General features: G+C 47.6%; 1 protein-coding gene across 15 annotated transcripts in view; it reads right to left on the bottom strand.

Annotated features, from left to right (window-relative positions):
* Positions 1-4,657: 4,657 nt before the first annotated feature.
* Tenm2 (teneurin transmembrane protein 2) overlaps positions 4,658-16,856 on the bottom strand; it is a 1,501,569-nt gene continuing 1,489,370 nt past the window's right edge. For all 15 annotated transcript variants that reach the window (XM_060363849.1, XM_060363848.1, XM_060363851.1 and 12 more), the window contains 2 exons: positions 8,156-8,286; positions 4,658-6,603 (listed from right to left, as the gene is read on the bottom strand). In XM_060363849.1, the coding sequence (XP_060219832.1) occupies positions 5,842-6,603; positions 8,156-8,286 (893 nt within the window). In that variant the 3' untranslated portion in view covers positions 4,658-5,841. The remainder of the gene's footprint in view (positions 6,604-8,155; positions 8,287-16,856) is intronic.

Below are 16,856 nucleotides of genomic sequence, written 5' to 3'. Positions count from 1 at the left end.
ATTCCTCCATCTCCTTCCTTTGAGCTGGGGTGAGCCCCAGGGCCTTTGTGCCTGCTCCGCAAGCCTCCATCCCTGAGCCACTATCACTCATTCCCCAGGTGATGTCACAGGGAGCAGGCGGTCTATTTGTATACGGACTTGTTTTAGCGCATTCCCCGGCCTTCTTGCCTGCTTGGGTCCTTCACAGATGTTCATGGAGACAACCCGGTCTTCTCCCCGCTTCTTGCTCCAGTTTGTCGACTTCCCCACAGGCTCCGACCCCGCCGTGTCCCGCTTGTCTTGTGAGTTCGTCTCACACCTGACGGAAAGGACGGGCAGGTTTTAGTCATCTTTGCATTGCCCACTTCTGACAGTGCCAGGGATGGGCCGTGCCCGGTGACTGGAAATGTCGATAAATGGATAAATGCTTGAACTGATGCCTACCACCTAGACAGACAGACCTCATGTTGCTGCGACCCTCGACCTTCTAAATGTCACTCTTTCTGACAATCCCTTAAGGCCGCGAACAAGGGTCGGCTGCTGAAAGCGCTTGCTGGAGCTCTATGGGCCTGGGAGGGTGGGAGGAGGAGGGAGAGGCACTCTTGACAAGGTGACAACATTGTGTGTGGGGGCGAGGACGCAGTCCCCTAATCCTGCCTAGCTGCTGCATGAGAAGCCTCTCCCCCATTCGCAAGGACACTCTTAAAAACAAACAAACAAACAAACAAACAAACAAACAAACACCACCAAGCCTGTGCTGGGGACAAATATGACGAAAACATGTAATATTAACCCCTTACCATGTGTCATCTAATCATCACCTGCGCCTTGATGCAAAGTGCAAACTGCGTAAGTGAAATGAGCGTTCTGAGGGGGGTGTTATTTTGTATTGAATCCTCTAAGTAGCTAATGTTTTTTTTTGTTTGTTTGTTTGTTTTTTTTTAAATCTAATTGATTCATATGACTTTTTCTAGTTTCCACAATTTAAAATATTAATTTGGTGTGTATGGGGTGTTTGGCCTGCATCTATGTCTGTGCACCATATGCACGCCGTCCCTGAAGGGGCCTGAAGGAGGCATTGCATGCCCTGGAATTAGAATTAAATCTGGTGGTGAGTTGCCATTCAGATGCTAGGACTTGAGCCCGGGTTCTCTGGAAGAGCAGCCAGTGTTCTTTAACCACAGAGGCACCTCTTTCCAGCCTTTTCTCCCTCACATTTAGTTTCTTTTTTCTTTTTCAAAGATATAGTCTCACCATGTAGCCCTGGCTGGCCCGGAACTTGCTATATAGTCCAGGCTTGCCTTGAACTCAAACAAATTTCCTCGTCTCTGCTTCTGGAATGCTAGGACGAAAGGTGTGTACTACCATCCTGGCCACTTTGCACAGTCTTTTTTCTTTTTGCAGTGCTGGGGGTGGAACCCAGGCTATTGATAGGTTGGTTAGGCAGGTGCTACACCCCTGAGCCACATCCCCAGCCCCACGTCCACATTTCGTGGGTAGCTGAGTGAGAACTGGTTCCCAGGCATGACTTTAAAGGACCATTAGGCTGTTCAGCCTTTCCAGAACCCTCCACCAGTCAACACCCTGGCTTGAGGAGAGGAGAGGGACTTTTCAGCTACAGCTGTCTCCCTCTCCTATAGATGCATCTCTGTGCCGTTCCGAGTGGGGCTGGATTTGCTGGGGTACAACAGAAACCTGAGGGTTATTTCAAAGATGGTGGACCCCAACGAGGAGGTGTTCTTCTGCTTTGTGAAATTCTTCTGTCATGTGGTTCTCGGAAGTATTCAAGAGGCTGCAGGGGCGCAGAAGTCCTGGCTGAATGAACTGCCCCTGGTCCATGGTCTGGGACCAATTCCCTGTAAGGCTTTCCCAGGTGTATCTACCCGGTGAGACTTCATGGTAGCTCATTTCACCAAAGCTTCCACCACCAGCATCTGAGGCTGTTCTGTGATTGTGTCTTCAAGTTCCAAAGCCCACAGAAAGAGCTATCTCTAGCCCCTCCTTCCAAGGAAGACAGCCCCATCCCAGTACATCTGCCTCTGAGAGGGATGCTCCGTGTTCCTTTTCCTTATTAATCATGGCTTGCTCTGCTGGTGACTCCTGAAGCCTGGTTTAAGTGAGGCTAAAGCGCTGCCTCCCTTTCTGTTTGTGGAGGCCACTTGAAAACTGCCTGGAAGGCATCGGGTTGGAAATCTCAGGAGGGTCTGAGGGCGACAGGCCTCAGATTTCCAGGAGATGTTAAGGACACACACCAGATGGGAGCTGTCTGTTAGCATTCCCCGCCAGCAACCTGAGTGACACAGGAGAGCAGCTTCATGCTCCCTCTCTCTCAACCTTCCTCCATTCTCTCCTCTGAAGTGCCGAGGCTGATGGTCCCCTCAGCCTCCTCCTCACCTCACTTATGAGACTATATCAGCTGCCTCTACCTGCTCTGCAAACCACATCCACAGGATTCGCTTGTGACATTGAAATGAACGGCTCCCCGTTGCTACCAATGTTTAAAAGAATCCAGGCTTTAACATGTGCATCTTCTGAACCCAACCAGCTCTTCTGTGCTCCGGCTTCACCACCCACCCGGCCTGTACTTGACCTGACTTTGCTCTCTCTGCCACAGTTCCTCTGTGTCCTCTGGTCTTTGCCTTCGGAGTGGGTTCCCTTCTGTTCACCTGGCTAAGTCCCTCTGAACTTTCAGAGCCTGCTCTGTCACTTTATATCCCTTTCTTGGCACCAAAACCCCCTTGCTGCTTTCATTTCCAGAGCCATTCTTGGTCTACCCTCTCCCCATTCATCTGCCTGAAAGTTTCATGAGGTGTGGGCTCCTGTTTGTGCCTGCTTCTCTTTGTATCCCAGGCCTGGCCTCTCTGGTGAGTTCTCAATAAAATGCTGTTCCGTGGAAATGCTGCCTTGCAGAGCCCTCAGCACTGAGAGCAGAAAGCACAGATGCTTACCGGCTGTTGATGATATTTTACCTGTAGACGTAGTATAAAACAAAAATAGATTAAAACCCAAAAGGGCTTTTGTTACCTGATTTCCACAAAGTGTTTCGGTGTGGAAGTAAGTTCATCTAGCGGGGAAGAAGAATCTGTGATCGCAAACATTGTGCAAGCTTCCAAAAGGGGTGAGCGTGATCACCCTGGATTTTCTGCTACTGAGTTCCAAAATTAGAACGTGGTGGCAGAGAGAGAGGTCCACCCATCCCAGGAGGGCTGAGGATCCTCACAGCCCCACTCAACAAGGCCAGGTTCTCCTGCCTCCTAGAGTGAGGTCTAAGACTAAAGCATTTGGGGGTGCACTATCAGAGATGCTCCAGGGCTGGGTGTGGGGGTACACACCTGTCATCTCAGAACTTGCGTGGTGGAGGCAGTGAGGGTGAGATGTTCAAAGTCACCTTCAACTACATAGCAAGTCAGAGGAGAGCTTGGAGTCCATGGGGCCCTGTCTCCATGTTCCCTACCCCTCAAGCAAAACCCAAACAAAAGGAGCCCTTCTTCCCAAACAAAACTCCAAACCAAAATAAAGCAAAACATTTGTTTGTTTGTTTTGCTTTTTCAAGATGGTCCAAGGACAGGCTGAACATCCCTAAACAAACAAATAAAACAAAAACCAAAAAACCCCCTCAAACCTTAAGTTTGTGAACACAGACACAAGGCAACTAGAAAATACCAAACGATGAAATTGTTATAGGCTTAAAATTATTAAAAGCACCACGTTGCCAGGTGTGGAGGCACATTTCCTTAATCCCAACACTTGGGAGAAAAGGTAGGCCTGTTTCTGCAAGTTTGAACTTGGTCTCCACAGTGAGTTCCTTCAGGAACTTTATAGAGAGACTCTGTCCCATTGTATATCGATGACCTCCAGGCTCTGTGTATCATGTTTATGAACCATAAGTGAATTGCATGCTTGGATCTCTAACTATATATGTGCTCTTGTTCTAAAATCGGAAAAAAATCCTAAACCTCTAGCTTTCCTGGTTCCAAGTTTTTGGGACAAGAGATCCTTGACCTTGACCTTGACATTTCGCGCTCTGTGCTTCCATCCGAGCAGCTCTTATTCCTCCGGCCTCTGTTGTAGAAGTTTTAAACTTTCCCAAGACTGCAACCCTTTAATACAGCTCCTCATGCTGTGGTGACCATCCCCAACCATAAAATTATTATTATTTTTTATAACTTATCTTTATTTTATGTACATTAGCGTGACGGTATCAGGTCCCTTGGGATGGGCATTACAGATAGTTGTAAGCTGCCATGTGGGTGCTGGGAATTGAACCCGGGTCCTTTGGAAGAGCAGACAGTGCTCTTAACCACTGAGCCATCTCTCCAGCCCCCCATAAAATTATTTTTGTTGCTACTTCATAAACCACAATTTTGCGGCTGTTCAGAACTGTCATGTAAATACCTAATATGCAGGTTATCTGACACGTGACCCCCCCCCCCCGAGAGTCATGGCCCACAGGTTGAGAAACCCTGCCATGGCCTCAAAAAGCATTTCCACAGAAGACCAGTGTCCACAGGAGTTTTAGAGACTTTATTTATGTATAAACAATTTAAACACTTTGCCATAAATTATCTTTGCCTGTCCCTAGTCTTTGCTTAGCAGCAAATTAAAATTAATATAAAAACTCGATGAACAATTCATACATGTATATTACAAAAAAGTTCCTGTACCAAAGTTCTTAGACTTTTTTTTTTGTGAGTTTTTTTTTTTTTAATTTTTTAAACTTTTTTTGTTTTTATTTATTTTTTTATTTTCTCTCCTCGTGGTGACTGTCATGTGATTGTCTCAGTTTTCTGGACCAAACAAACACACTAATAATTTTAAGTCTGAAACAGTGATCGTGCCTTGCGGCGTATGTATGTACAGGGCGATCGGAAGTGGTACCGTTAGCAACAGAGTCACAAATGTCGAACCTCTCCCGCCACTGATACCCACGAACTACGGAATCTAAACAGACTACACCCTGTAACTGCGTATTACTGTCCACAATGGAATCTCCAAAGACAAAAAGAGTATGAGATTTATGTGTAGTGAGTATAGCCACCGTTTTGAATTAAATTTTACACTCTGCGCTCAAATAAATTAGCTCAGGCCCGACTAAGTAGTGACCTGAGAGTTAAGTGCTGGACGGTATTGTTTTCGCTTTGACTTCTGATATTAATTTTTTTTCTTGTGTTTTTCTTTTTCTTTAAAAAGTATTTCCAGTGCTCGCTCCTCCACTTTTGTGCCCCCCTCCCCAGGCGCTACACACAAATCACCCCCAAAGTCGTGTTTTTTTTTAAATGCACCTGTATTTGCTTAAACGAAAACGTCGGGAAGTGTTTGTCCAACAGTCTGAGTCGCCCTCAGCTGGTCTGGTGACGCCGGCCCTCGTGAATGTCTCTGTGTTGCTCACGTGGTGAATGAGTGAGGTATTAGATGTGAGGCCTTCTCGTCTTCATTTCTTCGTTTGTACGGTCTCGGTGTGTTCGTCTTTTTGTTTGCCTTTGTTTGTTTGTCTGTTGGTTTGTTTTCTGCTCCTTTCCTTTTGGCTATTCTGCGTCTCTTTTCTGCGGCTAGACCCGGAACAAGTGGGTCATATTTTTAGGGGAACTTGAAACATTTTGTGTGTTTGTTCATTCATTCATTCATCCTTTTTGTTTTTCGTTTTCCTCAGAATTTGTGGCCGAGCTCTAGTCTACTTCAGGATGAGGGACTTTGCGCTTGGACAGTAGCATTTGAACTCAAAAAATGTGAGCTTTCTTGCCACTTGGGATCCTAAAGCAGCCCGGCCTCAGTGCCCCTGTTAGGTCTTCATCTCCTTAGGAGAGGAGGTCACAGTTGCTCCTGCTGAGCCACCCAGAGAAGAGGTGGCAGCAGGTTATTTTGTTACCTCTTTCCCATCTCATTCTGTCTTAAGAACTGGATGTTGCTGCTACTGTCTGCCAGCTCCGGGTACTGTTCCACCGGAAGCACGTAATAGCCCTCGTAACCTTGTACCCGTCCCGTGCTCAGGAGCTGCTGCTTCTCACCCTCCGTCCACAGGCGGCTGCCCTCTCTCCCGTCCCTGGCTTTCTGCTGCTCCTTGGCCCAGGCAGTGCCCAGGGCCCTCTGTCTCGCTTGGTCCAGGACTCGGGCCTTCTCTTCGTCCAGCGTGTCAGGGGTGAGGCCGTAGCGGATGCTGAGCAGCAGCGTGGAGTACTGGAACTCAATGTTGGTGAACCTTCGAGTCCTGCCATTCACCAGCAGCGTGGGCTGGGACACGGTCACATTCACCCCACTCTCCAGCACCTTGCGCCCAAGGGTGGTCCCCAGCGTGACCAGGTCACCATCCGCCGCGCCGATCTTCACGAAGTAGTGCGTGTCTTTGCCCTCGATGCTGTAGTGCATCTTGTCCAGATAGTAGGCGTTGTTCAACACAGATGCCACCTTGCGGCTGTCCTCACTGGCGATGCTGGACACACCTGTGGTCACCCGCCCTTCTTTGATGGCAAACATGATGCCTTTGCCGATGATCGGCGTGGTGGTAGCAAACCAGTGGCCTGCTTTCTCTCGGATGCTGGCATGGAGCTTTTTAGAGATAACCTGTCCTTCCAGAGCCAGGAAGGCCTGGTTATGCCTCTCTGTTGTCTGCTGGACACCTGTGATGAGCTGTGGGCACAAGGCAAAAGGGAAAGGTCAGAAAGCAGTGTAGACAGTCTCTGAAACAGAAACTAGAGAGAGAGATCTGGGTGCTCCCCTTTAGGGTTTACTATGCTGCTCTGGTACACACTGATACAGCCCCACATGGCTGGTTTCCAGTCCCCTAACGGGATGCTCTGTCCATCTTGTCAGCACGCCAATCACTGAAAGATGCCGAAAGGGGTTCTCCATCTTGTCTGAGTCTGCATCCCCTCAACTGTGTGAGCCAGGGATTTTGTGTTTGTGGTGCAGCAGCTGCCTGGGTACTGCCAGGGATGTCCTGATGTGAGCCCAGGTTTCTGAGCAGCTGGCAGTCCCAATGTTGTAACCAGCCCTGCTCCAAAACCAGGGGCTTGGATATTTACCGCCTTTACTCAGTGAGGCCAGCCACGGATGGATCAGTGGGACTCACTGCCCTGTAAGTAAAGCAGCTGTCAGGTCACCGAGCTGAGGCGGCATCCTAGCCAGGTATTCTAGGTGATTTGTGTGCATATTCATATTTGAGAGCTCTAGGCTAAGAGATCCAGGCTGCGAGGGCCCGAGGGAATGACTATCCCCTCCTCCCCACTTTGAGCCCCGTGCTTTGTTGGATCTCGGCCCCGGTTCTGCAGAGGAATGAAATCACCATTATCTCCTTGGCCTTGAGTTCTCCACTCACAAATGACAACTTGTCTCAATTGGTGGTTGGGGGACAGGCTGGGATAATGGAAGAGGCTGTGTTTGGGAGGTAACGGCACTTAGATAAATGAGAGAAATGATGGCTATTCATCCACTGAGTGGTCCCCGAGGGGCAGGATGGGGAGAATGCCATTCTCAATTACCCAGCAGCTCCTCCTTGCCTCTCTATAGTCACACAATCTGGATGACTATTCAGAGCAGCTGAGACCTTCTAGACTTGCACAGAGCAGAGCCCCGGTAATGTATCATGGGGGTGGGGTGTCTGGCCAGCGCAACGCAGTTCTCCAGCTGCCCAGCTGCTCGTGGCTGAGGTCTCAGCTGCACCCAAATTGAAACTGACCACCTTTTGGTCGTCAGAGGAAGACCCAGGCACACATTATGTTCGAAAAAAAACTCAATCTGTATGCATTTGGGCCATAACGCCATGAGGTTTTATGTAGGGCATAAAAATGTTCTTTAATGGGACAGAAACTGCAAACCACAGTTTTATTACATCCCATAAAAGCTGAAAGGGTTATGATCTTACAGCAGTGCCGATGGCAGGTTGCCACTGGATTTCTCGGGGCTATTGTTAATCAAGGAGTGACCAGAGGGTAGATACTGAATAGATAATGATACCACAATTAAGGTAATTATTGAGGTTGGGAAGAAATATGGGCAAGGATGGCAAGGATGGCAATGGCATTCTCTCTGCCGGGGAAGTAAGTCTCTGTTCCTGCACAGCTTTTATACCCAGCCTCAGTGGTCCTTTCCCAAGAAGCCCCTGCCTCCTGTGTGGCACTATCTATGAAAAGGAAGTCTTGTGAGTTCTTGTCAAGCGCCCTCCCCTGACCCTGCCACTTACCTGTCCATTCTCACTTGCTTGACTCTCTGACAATTCATAGGGGGGAGGCACAAAATACATTTTGGCTCTTGGGAATCCAGGAATGATGTTGCTGAGCTGAAATCCAAACATCACAAGCCAGCTTTTCACATCTATGGCAGAAGAAAAAAAATAAAGACTTCTGAAACCACAGGGATGGGAGGCTGCAGGGGGGTCTTGCAAAACACAAAACAAAATGGGTGGTTAGGTGTGAGATCTAAGAGAAGGGGGTGGCGATATCTGGGAACAGGAACCAGAGATTCTTTAAAAAATATTAAAAAAAAAATGTGTGTGTTAGTGTACCTAATGCATGGTACCCACAGGGGCCGGAGGAACTGGAGTTTTAGATAGTCATGAGCCACCACAGGAGTGCTAGCAACCAAACCTGCATCCTTTGCAAGAGCTCTTAACTGCTGAGCTATCTCTCTGTGTCCCAGAGATTTCTCCAAGGAAGAAGCTGTCACTCTCAGTGTGGTCGCTGATAACCACCATGTCATGATTACAACGGCCAGTTGTAAAATGGACAGATCCAACTTCAAGTGCCCTTGCTGTGTGACCTTGGCTAGGTTTCTGTCGGTCTGTTAACATTAGGTTTTTCAATTTTGAATTAAGACAGTAATTGTTCCCACCTCACTGGGTTGATGTGACCAGAGGAGGAAACATGTAAAAAGCTCTCTATGGAGTCTGGTACATGGATAACTCAACTAATACGTGTTTCTTTTGAAGGAGTTCATACAAACTATTTTTTAGACTTGTTTTTTTCATGTCCTTTATGTATATGGGTTTTTCTTTTTCTGCATGCACACCGGAAGAGGGCATTGGATCTCATGGGACTAGAGTTATAGATGGCTGTGAGCCATCATGAGAGCTCTTGATCGCTGAGCCATCTCTCCGGCCCCTCATATGAGCTATCACAGGCCAGGCAGTGTGTCAGAAGCTAGTGGCAGTCACCACCCAGGAGGACGTGTATCGAATGTGATTGTGGTGCAAGACCTTTGGGTTGGGGCTCTGCGCTGAGGCTGGCTCACTGGGGCAAGTCTTCAGGGCTAGAAATGATGATGAACAGACTTTTTGTCCTTAAGTCCATTTCTCTAGACCTCCTGACCTTCAGAGAGAGAGAGATCAAGAGACTCACCCTATTACAGGTGGAGCACCCCAGCCATTGCGTTTGGACTTACGGGTCCTACACATCTTGTGGATGGTCCAGTTTTTCTGAGTAAGACAGCATCCCCTTACGCATCCTGACCTCCTGCCACCATGACCCAAGGAACCCCATACTCCTGCCTCACTGCATTTCCATGCTCCTTAGAATCATCAGGCTGGAGTCCAGAAGGACCGAGTTCATTACGTTCCTCATTTCTACTCTACCCACGAAGGCACTCTGAGGTCTGGTGTCACATCCTGGGTTTGCTTCTTTCCTGGTCCCTTTCTACCTTTTTAAAGTTCTGAAATATTCCGCTGGGTTCCTGGAGTTCAAATCTGCCTTTAGGAAAGCCTGCCATGTCTTCAGATTTTAATAGCCACTTTCCCACCTTGCTACAATTCGAGCTATCTCTCCTCATAGGACATTCTTCTCTCTGCCTTTGTCTACGGCCTCTGGACCATGGCTGACTTGGGGTTACTCACCTGAGTTCTGTGAGGTGTACTGCCTCTGTCTCTGATCCTGAACTAATTCTTATTGATTTCATTAGACAAGCATCTGGCCCCTTGGTTCCATGACCTCCTTTCACATCTCAGTTTTGGACCTTGTCACCTATAATTGTGGTCCTCCCTTATGTCAGTTTCATACACACAACCCTTTGGCTTATTACCCAACACTCAGGACCCATCCCAAACTTCCTTTTTCTTTCCCTCAACTTCCTGCTTCTTTGTCCCTTACAACCTGGGCACATAACCTGACTAACCCCTAGGCTCATTCTTTGGGGGTGTACTTGAAGATCTGCTTTTACTTCCTCACGCTTGCTTGGGGAAATCATAGTAGTAATTAAATCCGAGTTGTCAGCTCTTCCACCTTTGCATCTGTGCGGTTGAATAATTGATGTAGAATCACCATCACCATGCTTACAGGTGTCGCTGAAAACCCAACCATGGATCTCCAGGGTGCCTTACTGCTGCCTGCAATCCTTCTCTCTTCCTCCATTCCTTTCAGCTGTTCACTCACTGTCCTGCATTATCTCTGTCTTTGTATCTATTTTATCTATCTATCTATCTATCTATCTATCTATCTATCTATCCATCCATCTCTATTATTTATCTATGTATCAATCTATGTATACATCTTTATCTATCTATCAATCATTTTTTTTTTTTTTTGAGATATGCTCTCATATGTAAACCAGGCCAGACTAGAACCTGTGGCAATCCTCCTGCCTCCACCTCTCAGGTGCATGATTGGGACATGCACCGCCACATTTGGCTCTTTTTTTCTCCCTCTCGTGTGTATTTATTTTTGTTTGTTCATTTACCTCCCAAACTCTACAATCTGCTCTCCCTCCCCCCTGCTGTCAACCTCGTTTCCTACTTTTCTGCAGAGACTGAGGCATCCAGAGAAGGTTTTCTTCCACTTGCCTACAGCACTGTGGCTGAGCCTCTGCATTCTTGAGCTCTGCTTTTTTCCTATCCCACAGTGATGCTTGGTATGAAACAGATACTCAGTAAGTACCTGCGGACGTTCCTGGTAAAGGATTTCCCATGCAGCACAAGCGCCACAGAGGACTCCTCTATACTTTCCCGAGAAACATGTCTGTTGGGGGCCAGGTGTGACTCTTTCCTGTCCTAGGACAGCTGTGGGAGTTGGACATTATTGTTGACACTAAATAAAGGCACAGAATAGCTCTCTCTGAGAAGTAACCTGTCACTGACAGTTCTGTGAGACCACATTCTTTCTTTGAATGACCCAGGGATTACACATATGGGCGAGACACAGCTCAGGGTCATGTGAGGGCCTGTGGTCCACTGGCAGGGTACTTGCCTAGCAAGAGATCGCGGGTTTGGTTCCCAAAACCACAAAGATAAAAACAACATGAGAGTCAAGGAGAGATGGCTCAGCCCTTAAGAGCACTGCTGCTCTTCTAGAGTATCTGGGTTCAATTCCCAGCACCCATATGGGAGCTCGCAACTGTCTGTAACTCCAGTTCCAGGGGGTCTGACACCCCACCATAGACATACATGCAGGCCAAATACCAATGAACATAAAATAAAAACAAATAAATCATAAAAAGAATGTTATTCTGCCTGGTGTGGTGGTGCATCTCTTTAACCCCAGCGTTTGAGAGGCAGAGGTGGGTGGTCTCAGCCTGGTCCACATAGTACGTTCCAGGCCATACAGGGCTGATAGATAGTAAAACTTTGAAAAAATGCTATTCACAATAGCTAAGAAATGGGATCAGCCTAGATTAACGTGAATTCCCTTAACAATGAATAGACAAAGAAAATGTGGCACCTGTACAGAAAGCATACGTTTATTTATTTAGGGTTTTTTTTGAGATAGGTTTTCACTGTGTAGCCTTGACTGACCTGAAACTCAACCTGTAGACCAGGTTGGTTTTGAACTCATAGAGATCCACCTACCTCTGCCTCCCCGAGTGCTGGGATTAAAGGTGTGGATCACCACTGCCTGGCTCACAAAATGATTTTATTTAGTTGTAAAGAAAAGTGAAATCGTGACATTTGCAGGAAAATGGATAGAAACACTTATATTAGGTGGAATGAGCTGGATTCTGACAACTGCCATGTTTTCTGTCCTGTGGGAATCCTGTTTGTATGTAAGAGTACATGTGTGTTGTAAGTAGAAACTGTGGCTCCTATGTTGCTTCTCAGAGAAGGTTCTTCCATGCCTCTGAGTCAGTGTCAAAGTCAAGATCGACCATGAGAAGGAAAAAATCCAAAGTGTGTGTGTATATGTGTGTGTGTGTGTGTGTGTGTGTGTGTGTAATAGAACAGATATGATATAAAACCAGAAGGGGGGCTGAGGGGAGAAAGAGATGAATGATGGGGAGTGGAGAGCGTAGCATAGTTGGGGGCATATAAGAACAAAGTATGTATGGAAATGCCATCCTGAAACCCATTACTTCATATTTAAGAATGCCAAAATAAATAAATAAAAATAAAAAAACATACAGGTTTGAAATTGTCTTGAGAAGCACATGGTGGTGGTGGTGGTAGGGTGCTGGGAAGAGGCTCAGGTGGTAAGTGCATTCTTCATAAGCACGGGGACCCGAGTTCACATCCCCAGTACCCACATAAAGCCCTGGATGTGGCAGACATGCCTATACTCCTAGCGCCAAGGAGGCAGAGGTTGGAAGGCCTCCAGGGCTTGCTGTAACCTAGGCAAGAGACTCTGTCTCATAACATTAGGTGGAGAGAAACAGGGTCTTCACCCTGTGCGCATGCACACACACACACACACACACACCACACGCACCTATCCACGCACCTATCCACGCACATGCCTACAACAGATGCACACTCCCACCCCCCCCCACACACTAAGAGATAGCTAGATGAGAGATAGAGAACACATTGACATCAACCAGAAACGCCTGGCTTTATCCTAGACACGTCACAGCACGCCCACCGTGGCGAGTCAGGGGCTTGGTGCCGCAGGACACTGTTTTCCAACTTTGGATATTTATGCTTACTTGCGATGACTTTTTATTCTCTGGCACACCCAGGTGTCACCTGTGCCATCATTTACTTATTAACCTAAAAACAAATACATTAAAAAAAAAAACCAAATTGGGGAAATAATTTAGAAAAGGAATTCCCCATCACTGCCTTACAGGGCAGCAGACTGATTTGCAAACCAAAAACTAACCATAAAACTTAAGAAGAGACAAAGGCATGAGCTTCCCTGCAAACGCCATTTAGGTCTCCGCTACAGAGCCTTAGACCTGCTCTCTTGGTTGAAAGAGGAGATGTGTCAGCATTAAGGGAAAGAGCTCAGAGACCAGGAGGGGTGACTAATTCTCCACAGTGCTCATGGCACTGGATCCCTGGTCTGTGTGCCACAGAGACCTGCCCAAATTTCACTAGGACAGGACTTGTGGGAAATCTCAAGAGCACGTGAATTCCCTGTCTCCACCATCATCTTTCTCCTTTGAGCAACTCCCTACCTAGCCCAGTTCTCCTCAGTGAGGACAGCACACCTCTGGGCGGAAAGCTGCTGTTCTGAGTCAGACTTAGTCATTTGGGAAGGGGAGTGTCCACCGCAGCCCAGTGTATGTCAGAGAACAACCTGAGGGGGCTGATTCTCTCCTTCCATTCTGGGTCCCGGGATGGAATCCAGGTTGGCAGGCTTGTCAGCAAGCGCCTTCACCCACTGTACCATCTCACCTGCCCAAGACCAGGGATTTTAAAGCGCACACCTGTGAGCGGAATTGTTAGGTCAGCTATTTTTTTTTCCTTTTCCTCCTCAGCCTTTTTCCTTCTCTTCCCTTTTTTCTTCTAAAGTTCCTTCCTTCCTTCCTTCCTTCCTTCCTTCCTTCCTTCCTTCCTTCCTTCCTTCCTTCCTTCCTTTTTTTCTTTCTTCATACCTTCTTCCCCTCCCTCCCTCCTTCCCTCCCTCCCTCCCTCCCTTCCTCCCTCTCTTCCTCCCTACTCTGCTGTCTCTACAAGTGTGCCCTGCCACACAGGCTCTGCTCCGGAGTTTCTGACATACTTTCTCATGTAAACCTGTGAAACCTCTCTATTCAAGATATGTATCATATACTGGTCCCTTCAGGGGCCATGCAGGTCCTTCGAGTCCCTTTAGAGTGGCAAGTGTGATGGAGGACAGGTCCCCTAAATAAATGGTCTCTCTAGAGACAGACGATGAGGCAAATGCTGGCAACACAGCCACTGCTAACAGCTTTTGGACTCTTCTTATTGTCTCCCTAGTTTGGGACCCTGCCACCACCACTGTCACTGCCACCACTGCAGCTGCCACCGCAGCCGCTACTGCCGCCACCACTGTATACTCTCTGAAAACTGTCACAGCGCCTTCAAGTGTTAAGTGTTAATATGCAAAGAATATGACATGAAATGGGTGTGGCTCTCCTCAGAGAGATTAAACACACAATTCCACTCAACTGCAGCATGCCTTCAGCTTGTGGATCCAAGACTTTTCAGAGAGAAAGGGAAAGAGGGACCAGGGTCCTTCACTATGCTCCTCCTAGAAGGTTCACTTAGCTCCACTGTGCACCTGGCCGATCCATTGTGTTCACACCTCCACGAGGTGAGTGTACTTATTGCCATTATTTTGCAGTTGAGAAGACTAAGGCTCAGAAAGCTCAAGGCATTCCTGTAAGTCACACAGCAAGTGAGTGGCGAGACCAGATTTGGTGTTTGGGTGGGTACTCAGATTCTGACCTCAGCAGGACGTGGCAGAGGACCAGGTAGTATACAGGCTGTGCGTGAGTCCGCTGTGTCCAAGACTGGTAAATTCCCTTTGTGCTGAATTTTTTTCTGCCCCCGTGTTCTTTGGAGAACATGAAGCTTTTTCCCGCATCAGGAGCAGCCACTTTCTTTCAGAGAGCTGTTTCCAAACAGCGAGATAGCTCTGGATTCCAGAGAGAATGAGAGAGAGAGAGAGGCGGGGGTCTGTTCTTTGTGCTCCTCCTGACTACATCTTAATTACCTCTTCTGCTCAGGTTGATAGTAGCAGGTCCAGTTTTCGAGTCTCCTATGTGGCAGATGAAGGCTGATTTGCCAGGCCGCGCTGGCGAGCCAGCATTAGAACTTCAGAGAATGATCTGGTGTTCTCTGCTGAGCCCATTCTCCTAGGGTCAGCTGGTAGGAGCAGGTGGCTGCAGGTGTGGTCCTGCCTGGCCTGGCCGCTCTCCCAGCTTCCCTTCTCAGCTGCCCCTGCAGCTTCTGTGAATCTGCCCTTTATTTTACACTCTCTCTAATGGTTTCTAGATTCAATTTGGCTGGACTTCGTTCAAATTGATTTGATTCCCACTTATCCGGTCTCCATGAAGCCCTGAGATTAGGAAAGCCATCTTGCTATTCAGAAAGCCCTGATAATCTCATTTTTCTTTTTCTTTTTCTCCCAGGGAAGTAGGAACATAGTTGAGGGTCTGGGTGAGCCTGTGAATGGTTTCATTTGAGCCTTGGCAGCAGCAGGTATTCTGTGCAGCCCCTTCTGTGGGCTTTTCTTCATTCACTTCTGGCTGATTAATTTCTAAGGAGTCCAGTGCTAAGCAAGTCTGTGTGAAGCATATCTGTATGAGGCATATTTGTTCCTTCATTCACCGAGCTGAGGCAGAGGTGCTCTGCCTCTGCCTTCACTGGGTTTCTTCTTCTCACACACACTTAGCCTCTCTCTTCCACCTCAAAAATGTCTCTACACAAATGTCACCTGCTCAGCAAGGCTCTCTGTGTAGGAGAGGGGGCATTTCTATCACTCTACAGCTAACCCCGTGTCCTGTTTTATCCATCACAATTACATGTGTGTGTGCCTGTGTGTGTGCATGGGTGTGTCTTCCTGAGAGGTACAGTGAGTTGGGGACAAACTCCTGCCAAGCAACGGGGAAGAGAGGAAGGGTTGGCAGGGCATCAAGGCAGGCAGAGGCTCCTGGTGAGGCATCATATAGCTTAGCTGTAGCTCCTGGGATCAAGAGCTCCGGCTGCTTTGCCTGGATGTAGATTCTGGTTTCAATTCCTAACGGTATGAAACTTGTCAGTGACATATTGCGTGGCCACAGCTGACCTTGCAATATACCCAGGCAGCCCTGTGCTCCAGGCATCTGTGGCCTCTCTTCCCATTTTAGGGGGTGGGGTAGACAAAGGGCCACCTGAAATCCTTATGGTCAGAACTAAGAAGTGTGGGTGTTCTGGGACTTGGGGAGCCTTGGTCTTGGGTTTTCTTTATTATTCATCTATAGAATTTATGGCCAAATGATATCCTTGACTGCTTGCTGGAAGTTGGACCCACTGGACCTGCTCCATCCATCCATCCATCCATCCATCCATCCATCCATCCATCCATTTCTTTTTCTATTTCCTTGAGAATAAGTGCTCTGCCTTGCTCCAAACTATCTTATGTCTACTAGCCCTAAAAAACTCCAGCATCTTTTCTGGATTGGTGGAGGGATGGATGAAGAGAAGAGTGGGCACGGAACCTCATTTCACAGATTTCTCGATTATTTTGTGAAGTAGGTTAACTTCCCCTGAAAGAGCCTCCGTACACACCCATCTGCGAGCTTCTTGTGTCCTCCTGACTTTTGTTTATAGCCTTTTTTCAGCCTTGAGTCAAGGTAGGTCATTTTCCTTCTTCAGGCTCATCTTTCAAATACGAATCAGTACACACATACACACAGATGCACACACACACACACATACACACACACACACACACACATTATATACATTTACTTGAGAGAAAAGTAGCATATCTACCATTGTATCCCAAGAATGCCATATGGTGTTACTCTACGAATGCTTTTTGAGTAAGTAACTGAGCAGACATCTATGAGACTTCTATCTGTGCCACTGCTGTCTGTCTGTCTGTCTACATATTTCACCAGGGAAACCTCTGGAGGTCAGGAACAGGGGGTTAGGCACCTGGTACCTGTGCTAACTCATTGCTTTGTTATCGGTGATAACGTTAACGACACAAGGAGAAGTGAGGCCAGGGCTTTACCTAGAACAGAGGTCACTTCTCACTATTCTGCATAGGAGTGCCCTTCACAGAGGAGGAAAC

Source organism: Meriones unguiculatus, chromosome 11 (assembly GCF_030254825.1).
Source record: "Meriones unguiculatus strain TT.TT164.6M chromosome 11, Bangor_MerUng_6.1, whole genome shotgun sequence".
NCBI classification, from domain to species: Eukaryota; Metazoa; Chordata; class Mammalia; order Rodentia; family Muridae; genus Meriones; species Meriones unguiculatus.
This window is presented reverse-complemented; position numbering and strand designations above follow the sequence as displayed.